The sequence below is a fragment of the Pyrgilauda ruficollis genome, unplaced genomic scaffold, assembly GCF_017590135.1.
Source record: "Pyrgilauda ruficollis isolate IOZ18807 unplaced genomic scaffold, ASM1759013v1 scaffold70, whole genome shotgun sequence".
Lineage (NCBI taxonomy): Eukaryota > Metazoa > Chordata > Aves > Passeriformes > Passeridae > Pyrgilauda > Pyrgilauda ruficollis.
Window position 1 is genome coordinate 1,597,567 of NW_024528822.1, and position 24,060 is coordinate 1,621,626.

The window sequence follows — 24,060 nt, forward strand, 5'->3', positions numbered from 1 at the left end:
CCTAGTTTGACAGGTAACGCAGCCATTCTCACAAAAACTACATGCAAATTGTCAAATTTATTTCTAAAATGATAATGAGAATAGCATTAACTTATTGCTTGTTCTTTCTGTTTCTTTGTACTTCTTGTTTCAGTGTTGTAGTCCACAAATAGCCTCAGCTCATGATCCGCTTGACAAGGAACAGGACAGTCCTAATGCCAATTAAACAACTAGACCAATTTAACATTTTCACATCATTGCCGCAAATTACAACTTTGGCATTTTATAAACACTTAAGTAAAAATGGATTTAGCTTCTGCATTTATTGAACATTCATGCTGGTTGGTGTAAAAGGTAAGAGATTAGGTTTATAGCAGAGTTTTTACACTTCTGTGAATAGCAATGACAATTCCTCTGTATGGCTTTTACTTTGACCTGTACATTCCATCCCACCCCAAAAATAAAGCAGTTGGCTACAGGTTCTTCAGTCAAAACCACAGGAAAACCGTTTGAGTTAGTTCCATGCTTCATATAGTAACTCTGCAATTAAAGGAAATTCTACTTTTAAAGAACTTCAAGGTTTTTTTCCTTGCAAACCTTTTCCCCCTCCAATCTGTTCACACAGGCTTGGTGTCAGCCTGGTTTTAATAACTCCAGCCACTGAAAGATTATGCTCCCTCAGCCAACAGAAGTTCTCTGTGGAAGAGCAGAGATCACAAGAGAATAGGAGAGTTTTTATGTATTTCAAAATACATAAACAAAATGTATGCATTTGCCATTATACAGACTTCAGTAATTACCGAGTGATTAAGCAGCTCACACTACATGCTCTAGAAATAGCAACTGAAGCATTATGAAGGGAGTGAAAATGACCTACTGTGCGCAAGAGATGATGCAGCTACTAAACTGTCAGCATGTAATTGGTATACCAATGAGTCGAGCATTTTCCTGGAGCTCAAAAGCACATAATTATCTATGATTTCCCTTCACCTCAGAGTTAGTCTTCTCCACAAATTCATGTCAGGTTTTGTAGTGCTTTCCCTAGAAGTGTCACATTAGGCCTTCTTGGTGTATCTCCCATGGTTCTCTATGCTGTACTAAACAGAGATAATCAGTAAATACCTTTTCAGTAGGTTAACTAAGAACGTACTTGTTCCATAGGGAATACAGGTGAGGAACACTATCAGGGTTAATGTAGTTTAACCTGCATCTTTATTAGAAGTTTTGCAGATTATATGCTTCAAGTGAGTTGATGAATCATGGATTATTCCTAGCCACACCTCAACAAGGTGCCTCTGAAGTAATTTTAAAATAAGTACTGCAGAAAAGGTTGAACACTGATGCTCAGCTATGATAAAACTTTTTTCAGGAAGGATGTTAATGTGAGGTAGCAATCAACTCAAATAGGCACATGGCAGATTAGGTTTCCCTGACTTCAAGAACAGAAAAATTGTTAAGAGAAAAATAAAGTAATGAAACAATGTACTCTTTTATCTGTACCTTTAATAAAATCTTTAGATGATATATGCAAGTTACATAAATAATTATCAGAATAAATAATTTTTAACTTAAGTATCTCTCACAGTCTATTTGGGAAGCTCAGAGAAACTAACCACATACTTTAGATTTTCATAACTAAGTTGAGTAAATTCTGTAAAAGAAGGCAAAATTACATGAGGCAGCCTCAGGAGGCAAAAATGAGTTTTCTTATTCTGAAATCCTTTCCTTGGCCTTTGTCCACCTGCCAGCTCTGGCTTTCATCAGGCTCTTGCTGAGTGGGATAATTCATTAACCTGGACAAAAATTAACTTCTCTCCCTCAGGGTTAGTGAGTTAAGTTCATTCATAAAAAGACCTAACAGGCATTAACACCAAAGCAAAATAGATCTTGAAAGCAAACAAGTAGGGCAGGGAAAGTAGCTCAACCTACATGAGACAAAAATAATTTATGGTCATATAAGACGTTACAGACTTTAGCTTCCTGGGAAAAAAAGTTTCAGGCATTTTGAGGTTGCAGAAAATCTTGGATTAATCTTGGATTACTTTGTGAAGGCAAATGATGAGCCAAGATTCAACATTTCAAAAGTAGACCCAGACTATTAAGTTTGTCCAGGATCAAAACCGAGTTTGATGGTACTGTGTGCTTGATATTAAGAGCAGAATAGAAACATAGGTGAAAGAATTACAGTGAAAGTACTGAGCAAATAATAGAAAGAGCATAGTAAATACCAAATCTGAAATGTAAAATGATGAAGATGGGACAAAGAAGAGCAACAGATGCCCATATGGCACATGAATAAAAGCCTGGCCCAATTCAGTGATAAAGGCATATTAAAGTTCAAACCAGTTTTACATGAGAAATGCAAACCCCCTCACAAACTGCATGTTTTTATACCTTGCTAGCATTTTAACAGTAACTGAGGAAAACGGCCATTAATATAGGAAATTTCCATAGCACACGTAGCCAGATGAACAAAACTAACAAAAAAGCAGAAACAATTCACAAAAAAAATCAAAAACATAAAGAACACCCAACAGTTTCTTTCACACTAACATTTCTATGTTGCTTGTATCAACAACTGGCTGATACACACAAAGTTGCTCTGAGTGGGTACCTAAACAGCCCAAGTTCAAAAGGAGAGGAGAAAGCTGTCTCCTCCGGAAAGTCTCGAAATAGTGCAATTTTCATCATAATTGACAGGATAAACATAAGCCTATGAAAAAGCAAAGACAGATATCCCATCCAATGGCTGGCTACTCTAAGACAGGTGACAGCACTCATTTACATCCAAGCAAGCACAAAATCAGAAAACAGACTACTTTTGGTAGTGAGGACTGCTGAGGTAGTGGGGAATGCTCCAGACTGATAAGTATTTGCATTTCTCTTAATATGAACTGCAAGAACTAAATCCCCAGGAAATGCACCGATAACCTGATCAAAGTACAACTTGCTGGCAATGGCAGGAAGATAAGGGGAATGATTCTGGCTCAAAGGGACTGACATTGAAATCAGCATCCCCTTTGTTTCCCCGTGGGCACCTCCACTTGCAAATTGGATTGCCATACTACAACAGTGCATATTTTATGAAGATCAGGAAAAATCCCTACTCCCTGTGTTGTGGGAGGCATAGCAACAGAGGGGCACTCACACAACTAATTGTGCAGTCACAAGAACTCCCATGCTGCTTTAAAGAAGGGTTTTTCTTAACACTGCTTAACCTCAGGAGCATCACTTAACCATTGTTAACATTGGAGGATATTGATGAAAATGCACAGACTGATCTTATGGCACCAAATATAAAATCTACCTTGACTAAGGGACATCATTGCTACTGGCATTTAGTACTTAAAGATGCTCTACCAGGTTAACAGATGAAGGGGAAATATCCCAGCCTCTTCCGACTCCTGAATACATCAAGAAAAGCTCTCACAATCCTTTTATCCTAACCTAAGTGAAGAGCAACAATGCTCTACTTGTGGGCCTTTCCAGATATGCCTTCAGCATATGCTTTGAATACCGACATCAAACACCTTGAAGGCAGAAAAGTAAGACAGAGCTGCATGGCTTCTTGTAACCTGGGAAAAGAAAGCTGGACCAACTGTTCCCTTCTTACCTATTTGTGGTTTAAATGGTCTGCAACTGGAAAACATCCATGTACCTACTCCTAATGAAGGCACATGCTATAAGATATAGAATTAGAATAAATACTGGGGTGAATTGCCAGAATGAAAAAAAGGAGCAACGACATAGCAGAAATCTCAGATGGTAGAAAAGCTTTATACAAACAGTAAGAAAAGCTACTTCACTTTGGTTATACAGAACTGTTTACATCCAGCAACAGAACAGAAACGAAACTGCACTAAGTGCACTTTGCATTGTGTTGCAGTTACAATATCCTAACAGGCACAAGGATACATTTCACAGTAAGACTAGGAGATTCTCCTGACAACAATCTTTTCAGTGCTTTTTCCTATTCAACATTAACTGCAACAGTGCTTAGACACTTCCAAGACATGGCACAAAATAAATGTAATTTGCTGCAGACTATTTTCACATAACACATTAAAAATTTACAGGCTTACTAAGCACTGCAAATTACGAAAAATGAATTACAATTCTCTTTTATTAACATTAAAGATACCTTTCCCCAAATTTAAGCTATTCAGTCCTGGCAACCAGGTCCATTCAGTGAAAAGCCTATTATTCAGTGTCCAATCAGACAAAGATTTCTCCTCAGCATGCAGGTAAAAGGGACAGGCTATCATCCATAACTACATAATATTTCAGACTGAAAGCAGTCATCCTCAATTTTGTCATGTTTGATCACTTTCAGAAAGATATTAAGGCTGCCCAGGGAAAACATTACAGCAACCTTCTCCAGTTAGTTTTCTCAGTGGGCTGAGATCATAGCTCTCCCTGTTTTCCAGGTGCAGTAAATTAACACCTGCATAAAACTATCCTTTAGCCATCAGAAGCCAAGCTTCTCTGTCCATTTCAGAGTATGCTTGAGCTAACAGCACAGCTTATAGCTCCAGTCCTACCTTTGATCCAAACCATTACCTTGCTACCCCAAGGCAAAGCTTAATATACCTGTGAATACTAAGGGAACGGAACCTGATTAAAGCCAGCCTAGACAAGAAAAAACCAAACATCTCTGCTTACATTTTATTAACATTTATATATATATATTTATACTTATATATATCTGAGCAGAGAACTTTGCTACTTATCAGCCCCACCCCTAAATCTTGCTCTCAGTCCCAGTTCTATTTTGGTATGTCTATAATTTTAAAGCTCTATTTAAGCAATTAACAAAACTGAAGTGGTATTGTAGCTTGTAAAACAAGATACTGTACTTTGTTTTAAGAAAAAAATTACAGCTCTTGTCTCTTTGGAGAGATACAGAACATGCCTCCAGACAGCAATTCAGGACAGGAATGAATATGAATTATGAATAAAGTCTTGGAGAAGCCCCTCAATTATAAGCAGAGATTAAAGAGATCTGCACCAGTTATGGTGTCCTAAAGTTACCTGGTATGAATTCCTTTCCATTTCTAATAGCAGCTCATTATGTTGCTATTTGCACTTACATATATGAGCTCTAATGCATAGATTTAAGTTTCTGGCTACAGAATATTTGACAAATTCAAAATCTGAAACCAGGTGAGCAAATTTACTCACTGCAGAGCTGGAATCAGCAGCAAATTTACACTTCATTGATGTGATGAAATCTTTTCTCTAAGGTACTGCAAAATCTTTATCAAGTCACAATTTCAGACTGAGCATGTCTTATTTGCATACGAAATGGTATCTTTCATAATTCACATTCCCCTGAAAATATCCAGAGAAGCTGGTAGGATATTCACTCTAGGACATAGTAAACTGATCCACTTGATCTTCACAAGTCAAACTTAAAAATATCACACCATTTTATGTGCATTGTGGTTGCAAGTACCAACTTGTTTTTAAACACAAATTTTGGTTTACAAGAGCATTGTTTAAAATGCATAATATACACATGTCAGCCTGATTTAATTTAACACAGAATTTCAACCAAAATCCTATCATAGCCTGGTTAGGGGCGTGAGAGTTTTAGGTATGAAATAATGCCTGTGATTCTGTCAAGACTATTACACTTAGATTCAAAACTTGTTTTAGTTCTAGTACATATGCTTTAACAAAACCAACTGTAAGCAGTTACAGTTAAGACTTCAGAGATAATAAGGTATATATTTCAAAACTCAATGACTAGATATTTTTAACAGTAATTTCTGTAACATGGCTACAAGAGAAAGTTTTACATAAGACTGATTATCACAGCTCTCCATCTGGTTATTCTGCCATTTTCAAAAGAGTTTTAATCCACACCCAGAAGTCAATTTTTTAATTTTCAGTTTCTTTGAACATTTTGCTCAGCTGTTGAACTAGTGCTACAAGCTCAGGGTTACCCCCAAGTGATTCAATTTGTTTATAGGCTTCAGATTCAAGCTCTTTCAATGTATTCCGAGTGTACTCAAAGGAACCAACATTTTCAAGGTAATGTACACAGTACTTTTTTATATCTATGTTCTCTGTCCTTTGACGTAAAATGTTTTGCACCTGAGTACTTTCAGGTCTTGACCAAATTGCATGAATGGTTGGGAATGAGAACTTGCCCTCAGTTAAGTCTTCACAAAAACTCTTGTTCTCGCTATATTCTTTGGAGTGTAAGTTGGCATAGTCATCTCTTATTTGGAAGAAGAGACCAAGTGTGTTAAGAAGTGGCTTTAAGTCTTTTTTATAATTTGAGAACAGTTGCATGAGGCCTACAGCTAATCCGAAGAGACCGCCTGTCTTTTGCAGTACCATTGCTTTATACTCAGCCTCTGTAGGACACGTGTAAGTATCCCTCCAGTAAATATCCAAGCCTTGACCTTTATGGAGTTCCAGAAGTTGACGGGTAAAAACTTTAACAGCATCTGGATGATCAAGGGTTAAAACCTTCTCTAAGCCAAGAAAATAAACATAATTAGCACAGTTGATTACAGATGGAATTCCATAGATACTGTGTGCCACTGGAAAGCCCCGTCGTAGCTTTGAGTTATCTTCAATATCATCCACAAGTAGACTTGCATTGTGCAACATCTCTGTCACTTCAATGATAACCTATTACAAGAAGAGAAAAGTGTTAAGTCTGTCACTATAATTTAACCATGAATTTTGCAAAACTATATTTAAAATGGATAATGTTTTAAAGAACTATATTCTCTATCACTGAGGTTCCTCTTTAGGCAACTTGCCTTTACTGTTAGTACAGATTTATGCTTCTCTTCACCATCCAGTTTGCTCTAAGTCCTGGATCACACAGTCTTGTGTGTAATGTTTGCAGATTCAAAGTTAATTTTACTCCCTGAAGTGCTTCTACTTGCATGCTCCTCTTCACTGTTACTACAGTTCTAAAACAAGCCATTGTCTAGGAGTTATGGAATAACTGATATTAGAAACATGACTAGGGGAAAATAAAAGAAACACAGTGTTTTGAAATGTTTAGATTTACAAACCGGAAATCTCCCAAAGACAGTTCTTGAGAGTGTCAGGTATCACCCATTATCACATTTCTCTTGTGAACCAGGTTTTTATAAGTAGAGAGTTCATCTTTCTTTTCCCACACTTTGTGTGGTTATATTCAGTACTGACCTCTTAAAGGACAGACTACTCCCTCTGAAAATTCGGAAAATTCTTGGCAGAAAGACAACAGACACAATTTCTTTTGAGAAGCTTCCTACACTCTGCTTGTTACTAAAAGACTAGTATCACACACACCACCTGAGGTGTGCAATAAACTGCTCCTAACATTAGGTTTGTAGCTGACTACTTTGAGTAGAACAGAACCTTAACAACTCCAGAAAAAAACAGGATTATTAATACTATATGCTGCTTTTATTCCACAGCTGCCACACAAGCAACAGGTATATTCAGCACCTGCTTAAATGGAAATAAATTTAAGCTCATAAAAGTGCACACCATATAAACTCACTGTAAAACACATCTGATTAAGATATGATTTTAAAGCTAATGAACCAATTACACTCCTTAGCTACAAACATTATAGTCAGTCAAAATTCATCAAAACAAATGTTAAAAAATACTAAGACCACCATAACATAGAGGCAAATATCTAGTATGGTCCTATTTGGTGTGTGCTGTGGGACAAAATAAGGACTTTGCTGTAAGCATTTTCTTGAGCACCAAGCCACCGGGTGTTCAGTGAACATTGCCCCAAAGATTAAAACTCAAACCCCAGGAATTTAATCCCTTTCCCAAGATACAATTGCAAGAACGACCTACTTAAACACTCATGAATCAAAGGATAGTGTACTTACTGAAGGCAACTCTACACACCTATTTTTTTTGGTCCATTATCTCATTCTCAGTACTATCAGGAATGTTTCCCTGTGTTCTGTGAATTCATTGGATAAGTTTATTCTCGTACTTCTCTTTCTAACCTATTTCATATCACTGTCAATTTCATGACCTCTTGCAGCTTCCATACCTAAGGTGTAAAGGAAACAGTGTTTCCTGACTCTGTGTTTCCATCAAGTTACCTTGTGAACCGAAGATAGTGTCAAAAGTGCTTCAAAGGTGAAGGAAAGATGTGAAACAGTTCAGATATGAGAAAAAGCTTATTTTAGAAGACATCAGGAAGTAGCCTTAGAAAATGAAAAGACTGGTCTCCATAATGAAAGCTGAAGACCCAGTACAGGGTGCTACGTTTTCTTACAACCTACATCTATCTAATCAGTATCTGCTGCACTATCAGTCCAACACACAGGTTTCTTCTACCTCCTTATCTGCAGTAGCTTTAAAATTTGCTTGACTCTTGCTAGGCCATTTCAGTGCCTTCTCAGAAAGAAGTTCACCTGACAAACTGAGTGTTCTCTAATTCAACAAGTTGAAGTGTTTCAGTACAGCACCAAAAGGGAACTAGAAATTCAGTAAGTGTTGGGGGAAGAGATCACTTGGTTGGGGCAAAAGGTGAAACAGTGGTAGTTAACAGTAAAATAAACTACCAAGGAACATAGCCTCATTTGTATAATTTAAATAAAATACACAAAGTCAAATAATCTAAGGTAAGAAAAAAGTCCCAGAATGAATGCCAGAATTCAGATTTTTAATAAAGGAAATATAAATAGCTGGAAATTAATCAGGCTGTTAGACACAGGGGACATCTTATGAAGATAAAGAGAGATGTCAAAAAGATGACCAGAAGTGCTCCTTCAGACTTCAGCCATCCTTAGTTATTAAAATTAGTACTAAAATGCATAAAAGCTGCAATAATTGCATCATGATGACGACTAAAAGATGACAGGCTCTTGTTTTTTCTTCCCATAACAACCAACTTAGGAGTAAAGGAGACATTAAAGCATTGGTTTTCTTCATAAAGATAATCAAAACGAGTGGTCCAAGTTCTCAATAGCAGTTACACAATCATCAGTTTAAAGTGACAGAACTGGTAACTTCTGTTCACACAGAGGCACTGCAGCTTTGGTTTACTATTAGCACTAAAAAATGGACCACAATGTCACGGGTGCCCAGCAAAAGAGCAGGAAGCAACAGTCAGATTGCAATATAAAAACCCGCTAGTTGAATAAAATGGAAGGTTTTGTTATAATGAAAGGGGTTCGGCATGAGAAGACAGGCCTTGGGAAGCTGCAGAAACCCCATCACCAGATTTTCAAAACTCAACAGGGCTGCCAGAAGCCTCAAGTAGCTACAGAGCAAGCTCTGCTTTAAGTATAGCGTTGTCCTAGATAACTTCCAGAGGCTTCTTCCAATCTGAATTCTTATCTGTGATATTAGATTAAACCCATACATACAATATACAGGTTGCTATATTATTTGTTTCATTTGGATGCTTGTCTGAGAACAAAGGGTAAGATGTGTCTAGCTAAAAGACAGAATAAATTCTGCTAGACAGTTACACAGACAGGCTGAAAAATGGAAGAGTTCCTAGATTATGAAATGCAGCCTCTTAAACCACTCAAATCACTTTGCTGCTTGAGAGCTATGAAGTGTCACTTGTAAGCCACCCTAAAAATGATCCTTCACAAACTCTAAAGATAATTTCATTAATTGTTGGCAGAAGTAACAAAGGACCAGGGTGTCAAAAACCACAACCAATTATATTGCTTCCTTACATTGCCTTGGACAGAAAATATTTTGGACACTCTGTACCAGTTTAACAAAACTGCAGTCTAACCTAAAAAGAAGGATAACTTTCCATTTGAAAAGCCACAGTGTTTAAATACATAGCCATGCATCCTGCACACTTTGTCCAAGAGAAAAGACAATCAGAATTCCTAGATAATCCTTCTCATTAGAAAGTAAGGACTGCAGACTATATGATACATCCCTCTCAGTTTTAGGTTTTTAATGTTGATTTAATTGCTGGCTTTGATATTCTTGTATCAAAATCTCAAGATTTTATTTTCAAACACTATACTTGTGAATTCTACAAGGTAACTGTCTAGCTTGTTTTGTAAGTTATTAAAAACTCAGTGTTAATAACTGAGTTATGTTAAGTGGGTAACAATGATAGCTACTTATCTACAACTTCAAATGTTGAACACACTTGGAAAGAAGTAACTATTCTAGTAAGACATGGAAAAAATTTCTTTAGTGTTGCATCACAGTAAAAACTTTGCACTGAAGTTGTTTTCCTGAAAGTTCACTTTATATTCAGAAATTAGTGCATTTAAGATTTCTGATAATTTATGCTATGTAAGAGAATCATCTGTTACCAGTGGTCTTGGAAGAAAGATAACAACCTTTTAAAAATAATTAGCCAGTACCTGTATTTTATCTTCCGGAACATTCAGCCAGTGATTAAAGGCCTGGGACAGTTTGGTTCTCACTTGCTTACCTACAATAAAAATATTATAGGCATTTATAAAAATAATAGAGTTCTCTATTAGGCACAATAGTTTGTCTTAACTATAGCTGATTTGAGACCCAATTAAAAAAACTGATCAGTGTGACAACACAAAAGTGGAAAATATATCAGTGCATCGCTTGTTTCTTTATTGAATAAACATCAAGTAGCGGCAGTTTCAGTTTTAAACACTTCACAGGCATATTTAAAGCACCGATTTACAGGTTACTATATTTCGTTTTCACAATTTAATTAGTAAGGGATCCTGACCATGTTGGTAGCCTATACAGATCAGCTAGTTTGCAAGGCATGTTAATTTTAAGATTAAAAAGTTTCAATTATGATTCATTATTAGTTGAAAGTATGGGTATTTGTTGAATAGCTATTTCTGTCAATTTTAGGTCCTTCTCCTGTAGAACTATTCTTTACTTGCTAATTCGTAAAACAGGAAAGTGACATTTCATATACTTACTAAATAACTCTAAACAAAAATCTGAACAGAACATTCTGAGCACAACAGAACTTTCCAAGAATTCAGATATTTATCTTCTATCCAGGAAATCTACCTACAAATAGGATTTGGTCTGCTTTGGTAAAATCTACTTTGTTGGAGCCAGGCAGTCATCCTGTTTCATAGGAATTAAAGACAACATCAAATGACCAAGTTTAGTGTTAAAACAAGTTGTTCTGTTCAATCCAGATACCTTCTACATGACAGAGTGAATTTCAATAGAAGTTAACCTTATGCCTATACATTATTGATGTCTACTTTCTTTGGTAATTTGCTGGTTTTCATGTACAAATATCTATTCAGCATCTAGTCATGTTCAATATGAAATAAAGTCATCCCTTATCCACACTGAGACAATTCTGCTCTGAACTTTGAGAAGCTCAGCTATGTATTATATCTTGGAATAACTGCAATACAGGTTTACAAAAACAGTTTTGTACATATAGCTCACATAAACAAGCATTTGGAAAAAGCTTTAAATAAACTTCAAAGCAAGTGCAACACAGACACCCATGGAACCCATATTACTCGACTCAAGATGTGCTGAGACATAACTGAGATATTCTGCAATACTAGTCCTCATGTTGATAATTCCGTCTTGCCCATAGGACCAAAGAAATGTCAACATTCGAATCTCTCCCTAAGGCTTCTCTATGACTGTGTAGCCAGCATATACAGAACAGAGTAATAAGTATGGGTAAATTCACTTGCAGTGACAGACCCTGGAGAAACTGGACTGAGAATTTTTCCCCTTCTAATTAAGTCACCACCAGGTAAGCAATAGCTTTGTGGGTTGGGCTCTGTAGCAAGGGTGATAATCTTCCTCCCTGGATCAGACGTCTGCACTTTTTGTCTCAGTTCTCAATGATTTCCACTGCTTCCTGTCACCACCATCTTCTGGTCCCCACTAGACAAGATTAACAAAATGGTCCTCTTTTTCCCCCCAGGAGCTCTGTCCTCTGCTTCTGCCACATGTGAACAGGCATTCTTACCTGGACATGCAATGACATTGGCTTGTTTTCTCCATTTCTGTTGTCTGTGCTCAGTTTTAAACACTAACAGCTTTCTCCAGAAGGGAAGGATTGTTTTGTCTCTCCTTGAGAATAACTGTTACAAATATTTGCCAAACTGTATGGCTTACCATACAGTTAAGGATTAACAAGCATTTCACCATATTCGTAACAAAAACCAGTCAGAGAATACCACATTAAGGAACTGTACCTTATCTATAACTTATCTATAGTTGTTTATTCTCCTCTAAATTACTTAGATACAGACAACACCTGCTTTTTCTTTTTATACTGGGCAGCTAATTCTGTTTTTCTGAATGTGTTTCCTAGAAAATACACTTAAAGAATGCTGGATGTTCAGCAACAAGCATTATTTCATCATGAGGAACTTGACTACTACCATACACTCTAAATGGATTATAACATGCACAAAGGATTAAGCCACTTCAGTTCCTTGGTACAGACAGCATTTGCATTGTTAGACTTGTCTACCCTGACTAGCAAGGTTTCCTAGACACTGACTATTCAAGGAAAAAACACTACCTGTATAGTGAGACATTTATTTTTCCTTTTATAGATGCAGATTTACTTGTATTCTAAGGGAACATTATTGCTACATTAATACTATTTTATCTGATTCTGAAGTAAATCTTACCTGGTCTGTGCGATAGTACAATGATTTTCTGTACACACAATTTATGCCTGCAGCCATATTGTGGTGGCAAAAGACCAAACCCCTCCAAGACTGGTCTCTAAAGCCTGGATGCAGAAGACTCCATTCCTAGCCACATCCCTCCTCTCCCCAAACTAGACAAGACAACAATACAGGGATACTAGGACAAAATTAAAAGGAGCACTGCCAGAATTATCCACTTTCTTCACTGTCACATTCCACCACTCTGTTAATTATTCTAAGTAGGCTATTGTAAAACTGAAGAATAGAGGTCTAACATCCAAAATTAGAAGCTCTACCTACTGTATAGAGCTACAATAATAGACATTACTGCACCAAGCTTTTATCAAAGTTCTACTAAACGCATTTGGTTTAATTTGCCTAAGATCCCAAATTATTATCCAAATCAAACAGCAACTATGGAAAGCTTTTCTCCTTAGTAATGCTGGGTGGAGAAGGTGAGAAAAATAGTGAGAAATTCCTTTTACGGCTAAGAATGTTAAAGCTTTATCCTCCAAACAAATATCAAGTTAGATTAAAGATGTTGTATTGAGGACATTCCCTCCTCCTCTTCAGATGAGATGCTTCTCATCTAAAGGAAAAAAAAAAAAGGAAAAAAATCAGCCAACTTACTCTTTATATACACACTTGTTCTTATGATAGAGCACAGACCCAAAAACTACAGACCACCATTCTGGACAGGCTCCTGGTTAATACTGTTTCACTCTTACTGTATTCAAGTAACCACAAATTATGCCCTGAAGACAGCACCCCACTTACAGAGAGGGCTCATGAAAGGGCTAGAACAGCATGGGAAAGAGCAGAGGGACTATTAACCTAGCCCCCATTACAGCTAATTCAACTCATTAGCCCAGCAGAGAACACAGCATTTTGCTAGGTTAGCTTTCTGCCAGCTTTATGTACTGAGTCAGCTTATGCAGTGGATCTGCCACAATCAGTACAAGGTGAGCAGGATATGCTGAGGATCAGGGGAAGGGGCATTGCCCTTCTGGAGGAAGAAAGCTCTTTTATTATCTCAGCTGTATTGTACACTTGCACATTTAGCTGCATCCTCTGATGGATTAAAACTAAATGGACGAAGTCCCTAGGCAGACCTTTCCAAGCAGCTACAAGAATACTACAAACAGCATAAGTTAACTGCATGAAGACAGGCAGAGAGCAGGCACATACACTTTTAACCTGTGCAGCTACTTGTGCCTGATTAAGGTCATTGACAGAATTCTCTAGCATAACTCCTCTGCTCAAAATAGGGTTAACTAGTCCAGCACTGTGATCCTGATTTGTGCCTTGCTCCTTCACACAATCCTGAATGTCACCATCCCATGGTCACTGCAACTAAGGTTGCCTCCAGTCTTAATGTCCTAACCAATTCTCCCTTCTCTTTAAGTGGAAGTCGAGCATAATGCCTTCTTACATCAGCGCCGTGGTCACCTGTGTTAGCAAGAGGTCATCAATTCATTCCAGAAACCTCCTGGACTGCCTGTGTCCTGCTGTGATGCTTCTTCTACCACACTGTAAGGTAACTCTCATAAGAATCAGCACCTGTAAATATTAAGCATTTTGCAGTTGTCTGAAGGTCTCATCAGCTTCTTCCCTCTTAGGGGGTCTATAGCAAACACCTACTACAATGTCACCCCTATTGATCTGCCCTCAAAACTTAACCCATAAGTTCTCAACAGGCTCAACTGACTAAAGGTAAAACTCCATGCAATTCAACTGTTCTTTCACATAAAATGCAACTCCCATTCCTTGCCACCCCAGATTGTCTTCCTAGGCCATCCACATCCATCCATTGCAGCACTCTAGCTGTGTGTTTATACCGCAATACAATTATTGCCCTACAGTTGCATCCAAACTCTACCTCCTCCCTTTTACTCCCAATAACGCATGCATCTGTATAACGGCACTTCAGAGAAGCATCCAGTCCTGCAGATCCCCAGAAAAAGCAAAGAAAGAGCTTACCCTATCAAGTTCTGTTTGTACTTTCTTGTTGGAGTGCTGGGATGATTTGCCTTCAGATCTGATCTGTAGATTACTAAGTGTCTTGCTCAAATCAGCCTATATGCTTTTTTTGCAAGTTCACTAATTCCTTACTTGATTGTGTGTAGTCATTTTTTTTTACTGTAATCTCTACTTTTGCCCTGATTTGAACAGGTGGATGCTATCCCCTCTTGGTAGTCCTTGCTCTGCAAAGGAGGTCTCAAGGCCATAAGAGCCAAAGCTCTGCTATCAGCATGAGCTGTGAAACTAACTAGCTGTAGACAGGCAGTATCTGTTTATTCCTCCTGATGGTGAGAAGGGGGTTGAGGATCACACAGAAGATCCACCTGGCTTCCTGTGGCCTTGGCCCTCATTCTAAAGGCCACATAGTCTTGCTGAATAAGCTTCAGGCACCCCCTTACTACATCCATTAGTGTTCAAGTAGAAGAGCTTTAAGGTTAAGTATTTTAAAGGTGAAACACACCTTGGCAATCCTTCCCTCACATCCCTATCAGGGGTATCTAGAAGCAGCAAACCTCCCTAACACAAAACAACATGTGGAAGCCTCTATTCCCTACAGGAGTCAGTCTCCCCACTATCTGCTCAGTCTCACCACTTGCTGCTGCCCCAGGCGCTGTTCTAATGCTTAGTCATATAAAACCATAGAATCATTTAGGTTATAAAAGGCCTAGAAAGAGCTTCCAGCCATGTGTCTTCTTTCAGTGCTCTGAACCTATTTGGCAACTGCACATCTGTTCAAGGAACAGGCATCTCCCTCCTGGTGTCAGAGGCCACCAGCCTTCACCATTGCGGGAGTATCGATTTCCCAACCTGATATGAAGAGACTATTTCTGCCCTCCTGTCAATATACCTGGAGGCTTCAGATTCTTGAATCTGTAGAGTCTTGTAATTTTTGTTACTCATGATGCTGTGCAAGCCTGCTGACCCACTTCCACCATTTCTTTGCTTGGTGACACAGGTTTTGCACAACTACACAACTTTAGGAGCAGGGACATTGCTTGATTCCAGCTAGCAGGTGCCACCAGGCATCCCTGCAGCTCAATCTCGAGAGGTGCAGCCTCCCTCAGGAACTTGGCCCAAGCAGAGGCCTCTGATGTGCCAAGGGTAGTTGTGCCAGTGGTAGGGATCATGGCCTGTGGGGCTTAATTCCCTCACCAGGCTGATCAAGTTCAACAACCCAGCAGAAAAAGCTGAACAACAAAGCCAGTCTTGACTGTTCAGCTTGCTAAACAAGACCAGGAAAGACTGCGGTCAAGACCAGCAGGACAAGAATGGGAAGATGCACAGTCATGAATGGGATCAAAATCTGCCCCTTTCAACAGCAAGCTATTAACCATATCAGTTATATGACAACTGAAATTCCATATACTCCTTAGTGCTACAATATCAGCTACTGCTGTTAATTCAGACTCTTAATTCACACACATGGTGACTCTTTCAAGTAATTTTTGAGACAAACCTCAACAGAATGTATGAAAGGCACTCCTGCACTTTATGATACTAAATGACAAAATACTAGATTAAGTAGAACATTGCTAAAAACTAGTATGGCAAAGTTCCACTATAACGAGATTTTACAAGAAAAGTTACTGTTTCACAATCTATGTTCTCCCAAGCAACAATTTCTGCTCAAGAAAGGATAAACATTAATTACCACACAAAACATTAATTACCATACTAGCAGTTAAAATAGCACCATACTAAAAATACCTTAAGCCTAGCAGCTTCCCTATCCTAGTGCTGTTGGAGGTCAAAGAAATATACAAGGTTACTTTAAGTATCACCACAAGGCTGTTACCATTAAAAGTCTTATTTCAGCAAAGGGAAACAGAGTAATCAATCTCCTCTACTAAGTGGTTAATACTCAAGAGTTGTAAAAATTTGTGTTCTTATACTATTGACAACATTAGCAGTATTTTTTCCTTCCCTGCTACCAACCTTAATACAGTTATACAATCCCTTTTTATGCAAACTTTGATATGTATCTACATTCATTCAACCATAGGTTACTAAACTGCTTGGAGAGTTTAACTAGCCTTTCAAGATAAGAAACAGGACTACTGTAGAGCAATAGTGTACGTATTTGACACTCAGCCAAGCTTTGTGCAAAGCCCCTCAGAGCTCAAACTGATCCAACAGAGAAACAGCTTCTTGTTCCTATCGTTGTGCCTGCTCACTAACAAGACAGGAGATTAACCAGGCAAGTTTTTAACAGGTTAGGTGATTGATACCACCTAATAATTTGATTAGCAAGTTGAGAACTGGCACAAGTTAAGCAGCAGGAGAACACTGCCAGAGGCTAAGTGGATGGAATGAAACTGCCTCTTTCAACAAGAGCCTGCTGTATTAGCTCGGGCATCTCATTTGAGCTCCACTCTAGGTAGAAACAGCATCTATAAGCTCATTTTTCCCACCCTTACTGAGCACTGGTACTCACACTGACTCCCAAGATTCACACATGTAACTGGTTCCTACTGATCTGTACCTGGCATAGCTGACCTTAGGCAAAGCCAGTGTTTCAAACACAGTAAACACAGTTTATTTATGATGGGGAACCCTCACTACCTCACCTGTTACTCAGTACAAGCTTCCCACAGGTACGCCACTTTTACTGGCCTAGTTTAAGAGAAGTTTTCTTTTGATCACACCACCACTACTGCATAGAGAGCAGTGTATCTGTCTCTCACCTTCCCCAAAACATACACTAAATTAACAAGAAATCAACATGGCAAAGTGCACTATCAGATTTATGATACTTTAGCAGGACAGGATATAACACACTTGTACTGCCAGCAAGTGTAGTGTTACATAAGCCACTAGCAGAGAGTTATTACAGGTAAACTCACAAAGTAAAGAAATTTAGCCACAGGAATCAACGTGGGAAGGTTAAACATATATTCTAGATGCATCATTTAAAGTGAAAGGTACCTGAAGAGCTATTTTGCCTATAGAAGATTCTGGGGCACTTTTTGGGTGCTGTATATTTCCTACTAGGAAGCTGAGCTTTTCTTTCTGGTATCTACAATAGCTTTAAAAATAATTAGCAGCTAAAGATGTAGAGGTGTTGCAACATTCCTTGGTTAAAGAGATAATCTAATAAAATAAAAAGTAGATTTAAAGATTATGTTTGAGGAAAACAAATTTTTTCAGGACCAGGGCTTAGAAAGCTCTCTGTAATATCACAGACTCATTCTCAAGGGAGTTCTCTAGAAAGCCCACCACCCAGTTCAACATAGCCAAAAGGAGTACACATGAGGAAATGGGAAACAAGCCTTCTGGCATTAAAAAGGCATTCAACTGCCAAATTCTTTCCTTTTCTTAGTTTTTAACCTGGTGCTAACTGCCAATTCAAATGAAATCACTAATGTTGTCAAGAAAATCCTGGATATTTGTAGAAGTTAATAACAAAATTCATTATACTCAGGTATAATGAATTAGGACTCAGAGGACCCACCCTACTGATATACAGCTCTGGCTGCAGATGTGCAAAAGCCACTTAGTACTCTACCTGTGATTTATAATGCTACTTGTCTAGGCAGAAGGTCTTCTTCCCTGGTCAGATATAATTTTGATCAGAAATATTTCCTTAATATTTACCCAAATTTTGTATCTTCCTTAACTCCTTCAGCATGCAATATAAGCTGGACAGAGGGCAATCAGGCATTTATGCAGTAGTTCCAATGACAAATTTGTTCTGCCACTATTTTTACAAAATTAGTCACTTTGATAGCCTCTATGGCGTTTCTTACACTTTAGGTGTACAAATAAAAGTCAGAGCAATCTGATTGTTTAGTTGAAGAGGATTCCAAGGGGCACATCCATACAGCAGCTTGCTTTCAAACTGCCTCCTGAATTCTGCTATACTGTTAAAGACTGAAAACTTCATGTAAATGTATTGCTGGTGACCTGATACTACACAAGGACTGGCTTAACCTCTGACAGGTGAAACAAGCCATGAATATGGACAGCTGAAATTGGTCATAAGAGCACCTGTCTCTACACACACCAAGGAGAACAAATTACACAAGAGGAACGGGTTAATGAAAACCCAAAAAAACCACCCCAAAACAAAAACAACCAACTAAACAAACAAAAAAAACACCCCAAAAAAACCTCCCAAAGTACTCTAACCAAACAAAAACCCCTCAAACAACACCCCTCCCCCTCAATCAAAAGAAAACCCACAACCCACTGAGTTCAGTACAGCAAGCAATGAAATAACAAAATATCAGCCCTGAGTTTAAAACCAGGATCAAGTCTTCAATACTAGCCTTTATCAGTTTTTAAAAGCAGCAAGTCGGCTACTCTGGAGAACAGAGTAACTGAATTGCAATATTAATATGACAATATTACTACAGACACAAGAGTTATTGTACCAATCTCACAAAAAAAAAAAAGGTGGTTCCATAAGAGGAAGAAAAGAACAAGTAAAAGAGAAACACTGAAAAGTATTACTTTTTATTATTTTTCAATCCACAAATCAAGCATAGAAAAACTTCTCGGCTTCTACTTCCCAAGACAAAAGTTGCTATAAAAACAATTTTGATATTTCAAAACAACACAATACAAAGAAACTTGCCTGGTAATTGAAGCAAATACTGGTATGGCTCTAGGATTCTTTTAGATGTTTCATCCATCCCATCCATTTCTTTATTTCCCAAGATGTAGTTCACTGTTAAAGAAAGTGTTATTAACCGTATTTAAATTTAAAAATTTGTAAGTAGTAGATGCAGACAACTAAAATATCAGCTGACTTACAGGTTAGGTGCAAATACTCCAATTTTGTGCATGACACCTTCAATATATAAAAGGTTTCCAGATGTCATTTGCCAAAGAAACACATATAACACCTGCTAAATACAGTTTTCTCTAATCAATCATGAAGTTTGAGCCAACTCCTAGATTTTGTTTACTTTTTTTGTGTATAGCAGATTGCTTAGGTGATGAAGTATTTAAAACTTTACCAAAGCTCCATTACAAATCTTTAAAGACACTCATACAAAATCTCACACGACTAATCTGATTAGATCTCACTAAATGCTTTCTCCATACATTAGACATTCCAAAAGTGGAAATGTCTTAAGAGCAGAAAATACATCTCAGACCAAGGCAACCTAAAGAAATAGAATACTAGCTTCAGTCTTTTGCTGTAATTCCTCATTCTTTTATTATAAGTTAAAATAGAAATATACCATTTTTCTACCACCATTCAAGCATACAGACAGAGCTACACACTTTCCCATACACCATAAATGTAATAGGCTCTTATGAATTATCTTTTAGGATCCAGGGCCTACAGATATCAACAATTTTCTACAGATTAGCTTCAATTCACATACTTTAGGTCATCTCCATCTGCATTGTTTTTTCAGACTGTTTTCTGCGATAGATTTACTATCCTTTCACCTCTAGCCTTCCTTACTGCACTGCGGATGCAGCAACTCAAAACAATTCTTCTCATGTAGTTTTAAGACAGGAAGTGCAGCAGTAGCATAAAGTCTCATGCTACTTCAGCATCACTTCTCAGATACTTTGCTAGTATCCTGCAAAGGATTTATTTCTTTCCTCCTGGAGCAAGTGAATAGTTATGTAAATTAATGTCCCAATTTTGGCTAGAATAGAGCTAATTTTCCTCCTAGTAGCTGCTGTAGCGCTGTTTTGGACTCGGTGTAAGAGTACTGTTAATAACACACTAATGCTTCGGTTGTTGCTAAATAATGCTCACTGCAAGTAAAGGACTCTTCGGTTTCCCAAGCTCTGCCAGGGAGCAGGTGCACAAGAAGCTGGGAGAGTATAGCTCAATCAGTTCCTGTCTATGCCCATTCCCACCTTCCATATCACAAGCATTTGTAGCAGTCTGTACTTGAGCAACTGATCTGTGTTAATAACTATTTTCAAGTTTAGGTATAGATCAACTCCTTTATTTGCTTCTCTCTGTGTGTTCATCAAACGTATTGGCACTTCAGGGGCAAGAAAGGCTATTTAACCAAATATAGTTGTCAACAAAATGCTTGTAAGGCTGCGCCTTTTGGGAAAGCTTCGCATATTTTCTTGGCAGTGATAAGAAGTACAGCCTCTCCATCCTATCCATGATGTGCCAGCACAATTAGAGGTCAGGCTACACACTAATCAAAATCAGATTTGACACCCTTGACTCCTTATTTTGTTGCCAGCTTGTTGTTGTAACTGAAGTACTTTCAACCCGCACTGCCACAAAGAGGCAGCTGTCAAACTGTACCCTTACATATAAGGAGTAAGTCTCAAAGGACTTCAGTGAGGAGGTAAAATCAAAGATTTTCAGTCTACTCCCAGATGTTTCAAGCAGAAAGAATCTGGTGGAGATAGATATAAGGATATGCTATCAACCTAACAGCTCCCCTGTGACTATTATTTGTCAAAAAGCCACACAGACAGTGATAGAATTGAAAGTGCATAGCTATCCAGCTAGGCTGAGAAGAGATGCTGGGATTGGAAGTGCTCTCCTATAAAAGCTCTTGCTTAGAGGTAAATGTTAAAGCTCTTCCTCTTCCCTCAGGGAATTAGGTCTCTTGCTCATCTGTAAGGAACAAAGTCAATATTCAGAATCCCCAACTAACTTGAAATTCATTAGTATTGTACAGCATCAACCTAATTATTTGCATCTTTCTGCACAAAACTAGTAGGAGTTCACCTGAAATACTAAATATCAGCAGAATATAAGTCAGGTACTTTTTGCCACAAGTACAAAAGTTCTTTTTTTTTTTTTTTTATTAAAAGGCAAAAAAGATCTAATGAACAAAAGTAACTAATCACAAACAAATATAATTAAAATTTTCCATACTACTATTCTACCATTAAATGAAATTCTAGGTAATTCCCCAGCAAGGGAAAAAAAAAAAAAAAAAACAACCCTGATTATTCATCAGACAGCTACACATTTAACACACTCACTGGCATATAAACAGTGAACAGAACCTCCCCCAAACTTATACATAGAAAGGGACTCTCGATAAATAAACATGTAAACGAAATTCATTACAAAAGCCTCTAAGAAAAAATACCATGATACCAGATGTGTAACATTATTGCTCTTTGCACAAAATTATCACATACAGCACACTTGGGAAATGCTTGATATTAAGGGTTTCCTGCTGAGGTGACTGACCAATTTGTTATGGAAGTTACACTTCTCAGTGATTTACACACAAGATCTCAAGTCACCATCTCCCACTAAAAAGTAAAAGCCAGCAGTTAAACAATAAATGAAAGGCAACGAAAAGGCTTTTGTTAGTAAAAGTGCAAGAATTGATTACATCTATGCTTATTCATAGGATTAAAGCAGTTAAGGCCATTTCACCTTTTAAACCAGCACACAAACTTGCTGCATTTCAATTCATATGGATTACAAAGTTAATTTTCCAGTTATTTCTTCACATAGGCATAAAGAACAGTCACACACAAGAGAGAGCCCAAACAGTTGTTTTTTGGACTCCATCAAACCTTATCTCTGATGACCTCTTTGGAAACACACGTAACACTAGGATAAGATGGTGACGTGGGCCTCCATACTGTGGAACTACTCTAAAGCTATGATCTGAGTCTAGATCCTCTTTGTAGAGAGGATGAAAGTTGATGATTAATGATGATTAACTCTAGGTCAAATGTCAAGAAAAAGTTTCCCTCTGGAACTTTGCAAAACAGCTTCTCAGGCGACCCTGTTCCATTCCACTCTGCAGACCCTTCTTCTATTCCCAAATAGGGGGAATATAATAGTCTGAAATAGTCCAGGTTAAACATACAGATGGTATTTTAAAAAGTATCCTCAGGGGCTGCAGTCATTCTGCAATTACAGAGAAAATAAGAGACAACTACCAAAGAAACAAAAAGCTCCAGTATACAATGAACCATTCAGAAAGTTCTCAAATCAGCTCCATCACAGAATTTAGTGCACTGAGACACTGGCTTCGTTGTAACCAGTGTGGGGGAAGAAGCCCCAGACAGGGGGAGCAGGCAGGTAGGAGTGAGAAGGAGAGTTTCAAAAGGAATACACAGAAAACATAGTGAATACCTACTGTTTCAGAGACTACCAGAAGTCTTAATCCAAATGCAACTGGGACACTAGTCCACATTCCCATTCTAATTAGCAGAGTCGCGTTTATAATCCCTCCCAGGCTGACACCGAACAACACCTCGCATTCAAGCTGTGGGCGGACAAGCTTCCCACAGGTGGAAGGGCAATCGCAGACCACTCATTTTCCCTGAAGATACAGCTAAGTAAACAACAGCTTTCCATAGCGCCACTCCAACAGTAACGCCAGAACGACACGAGCATACTGCTCCCGTGATCATAGTTCCATTTTAATGGGGATTTCAAAAAAAAAAAAAAAAAAATGAGCACGAATGCTACAGAAGCCCTAGAACAATACCTTGGCCGCCAAAGTCTCGGCACGCAGACGGGGAGGGTCTCTGAGCTGCGCGCTGACCCGAAGACAGAAGATGAGTCGGCAAAACCCACGACCGCAGCTGGAGCGCTGCGTTACGCGGCTAAAACTCATGTTTCACAGAGAACATGAAGTTGCTGCCGCCAAACTCCCGCCACAGCCGGACCGACGGAAATAAGGTTCATTTTTTTCGGAGTTCAACACGACAGGCGCAGCCTCTTCAGCTGCCTCCAGCACCCCAGGACGAGCGGGCCCAGCTCTTTAGCGCCATTTTAGGAGATCGAGAGCCGAGGACGCCGCGCTCCCCCCGCCCGCCGTCCACCCCCATTTTCTGATCGGCGCTGTCGGGCTCAGCCGCCAGGGAGGGCCGGGAAGCGCCGCCCGCCGCCAGCCCAGCGCAGCCCCGGCCGCGGAGTGCTCTGTCAGTCACTCCGCCCGCCCCGGCGACCGCCGGCACCGCCCAGCACTACCGGCGGCCCCCTTTCCCCCGGCCCCTTGCCGGGCAGGCTACAAGCCCCTCCTGGGCGGGGCGGGGCGGCCGCAGGACACGCTCCCCCGCACCCGGGCTCGGACCGGCCTCTCCGAGAGGGGCGCCCCCTCCCTCTCCGCCGCCCAGACCCCAGTGTCCCCCTCCAGCCACAGCCAGCTAACAGGGCAGCCGACCTCGCCTCGCCGCCGCCGCCGCCGCCTCCTCCTCCGCCGGTGCCGCCGGCAGCCGGAACCCCGCCCCTGAGCAGCCGCCGCTCCGGGAGTGGCGGCACTGGCGGCAGCAGAGCCCAGAGCGGAGCGCCGCCCCCCTTCCTTCCGCCCCGCCGGGCGCCACCTTCCCCTCCTGGGGGGAAAATGCGCCACCGAGCGCCGCCCGCGCACGCGCAGGCCCCGCCCCCGTCTCGTTAGCCTTCTCTGTCGTGCCCCGCCCCTCGAGCGCGGTGCACTCTGGGAGTTGTTGTCCACTGAGCAGAGCAGTGCTGCCTGCCGGAAATGCTGTTCACACTGAGCAAGAACCGCGTTCCCCATGAGCACCCTCGGCGCCG

At 39.5% G+C, this 24,060-nt stretch overlaps 2 protein-coding genes across 14 annotated transcripts in view; both read right to left on the bottom strand.

The window, feature by feature from the left end:
- TBCE (tubulin folding cofactor E) overlaps positions 1–24,054 on the bottom strand; it is a 51,029-nt gene extending 26,975 nt beyond the window's left edge. For 4 of the 6 annotated variants that reach the window (XR_005956676.1, XM_041485457.1, XM_041485460.1 and 1 more), the window contains exon 1: positions 23,690–24,054. Coding sequence is in view for 4 of the 6 variants with exons in the window: in XM_041485457.1 (XP_041341391.1) it covers positions 23,690–24,043 (354 nt within the window). In the remaining 2 variants the exon portion in view is untranslated. The other 2 variants (XM_041485459.1, XM_041485462.1) reach the window with 2 other exon arrangements.
- GGPS1 (geranylgeranyl diphosphate synthase 1) lies at positions 1,466–23,722 on the bottom strand. Of its 8 annotated transcripts, none has more exons than XM_041485473.1 (4): positions 23,690–23,722; positions 19,186–19,278; positions 10,311–10,381; positions 1,466–6,624 (listed from the first exon to the last, which is right to left on the bottom strand). In XM_041485473.1, exons 2-4 carry the CDS (start codon positions 19,250–19,252, stop codon positions 5,863–5,865), a joined length of 900 nt encoding a protein of 299 aa, XP_041341407.1. In that variant the 5' UTR covers positions 19,253–19,278; positions 23,690–23,722; the 3' UTR covers positions 1,466–5,862. The 8 variants fall into 8 exon arrangements, with proteins under 8 accessions (XP_041341407.1, XP_041341399.1, XP_041341402.1 ...); XM_041485465.1 differs by lacking the exon at positions 23,690–23,722 and adding an exon at positions 23,012–23,039; XM_041485468.1 differs by lacking the exons at positions 19,186–19,278; positions 23,690–23,722 and adding exons at positions 12,567–13,176; positions 14,037–14,147.
- Positions 24,055–24,060: the final 6 nt, after the last annotated feature.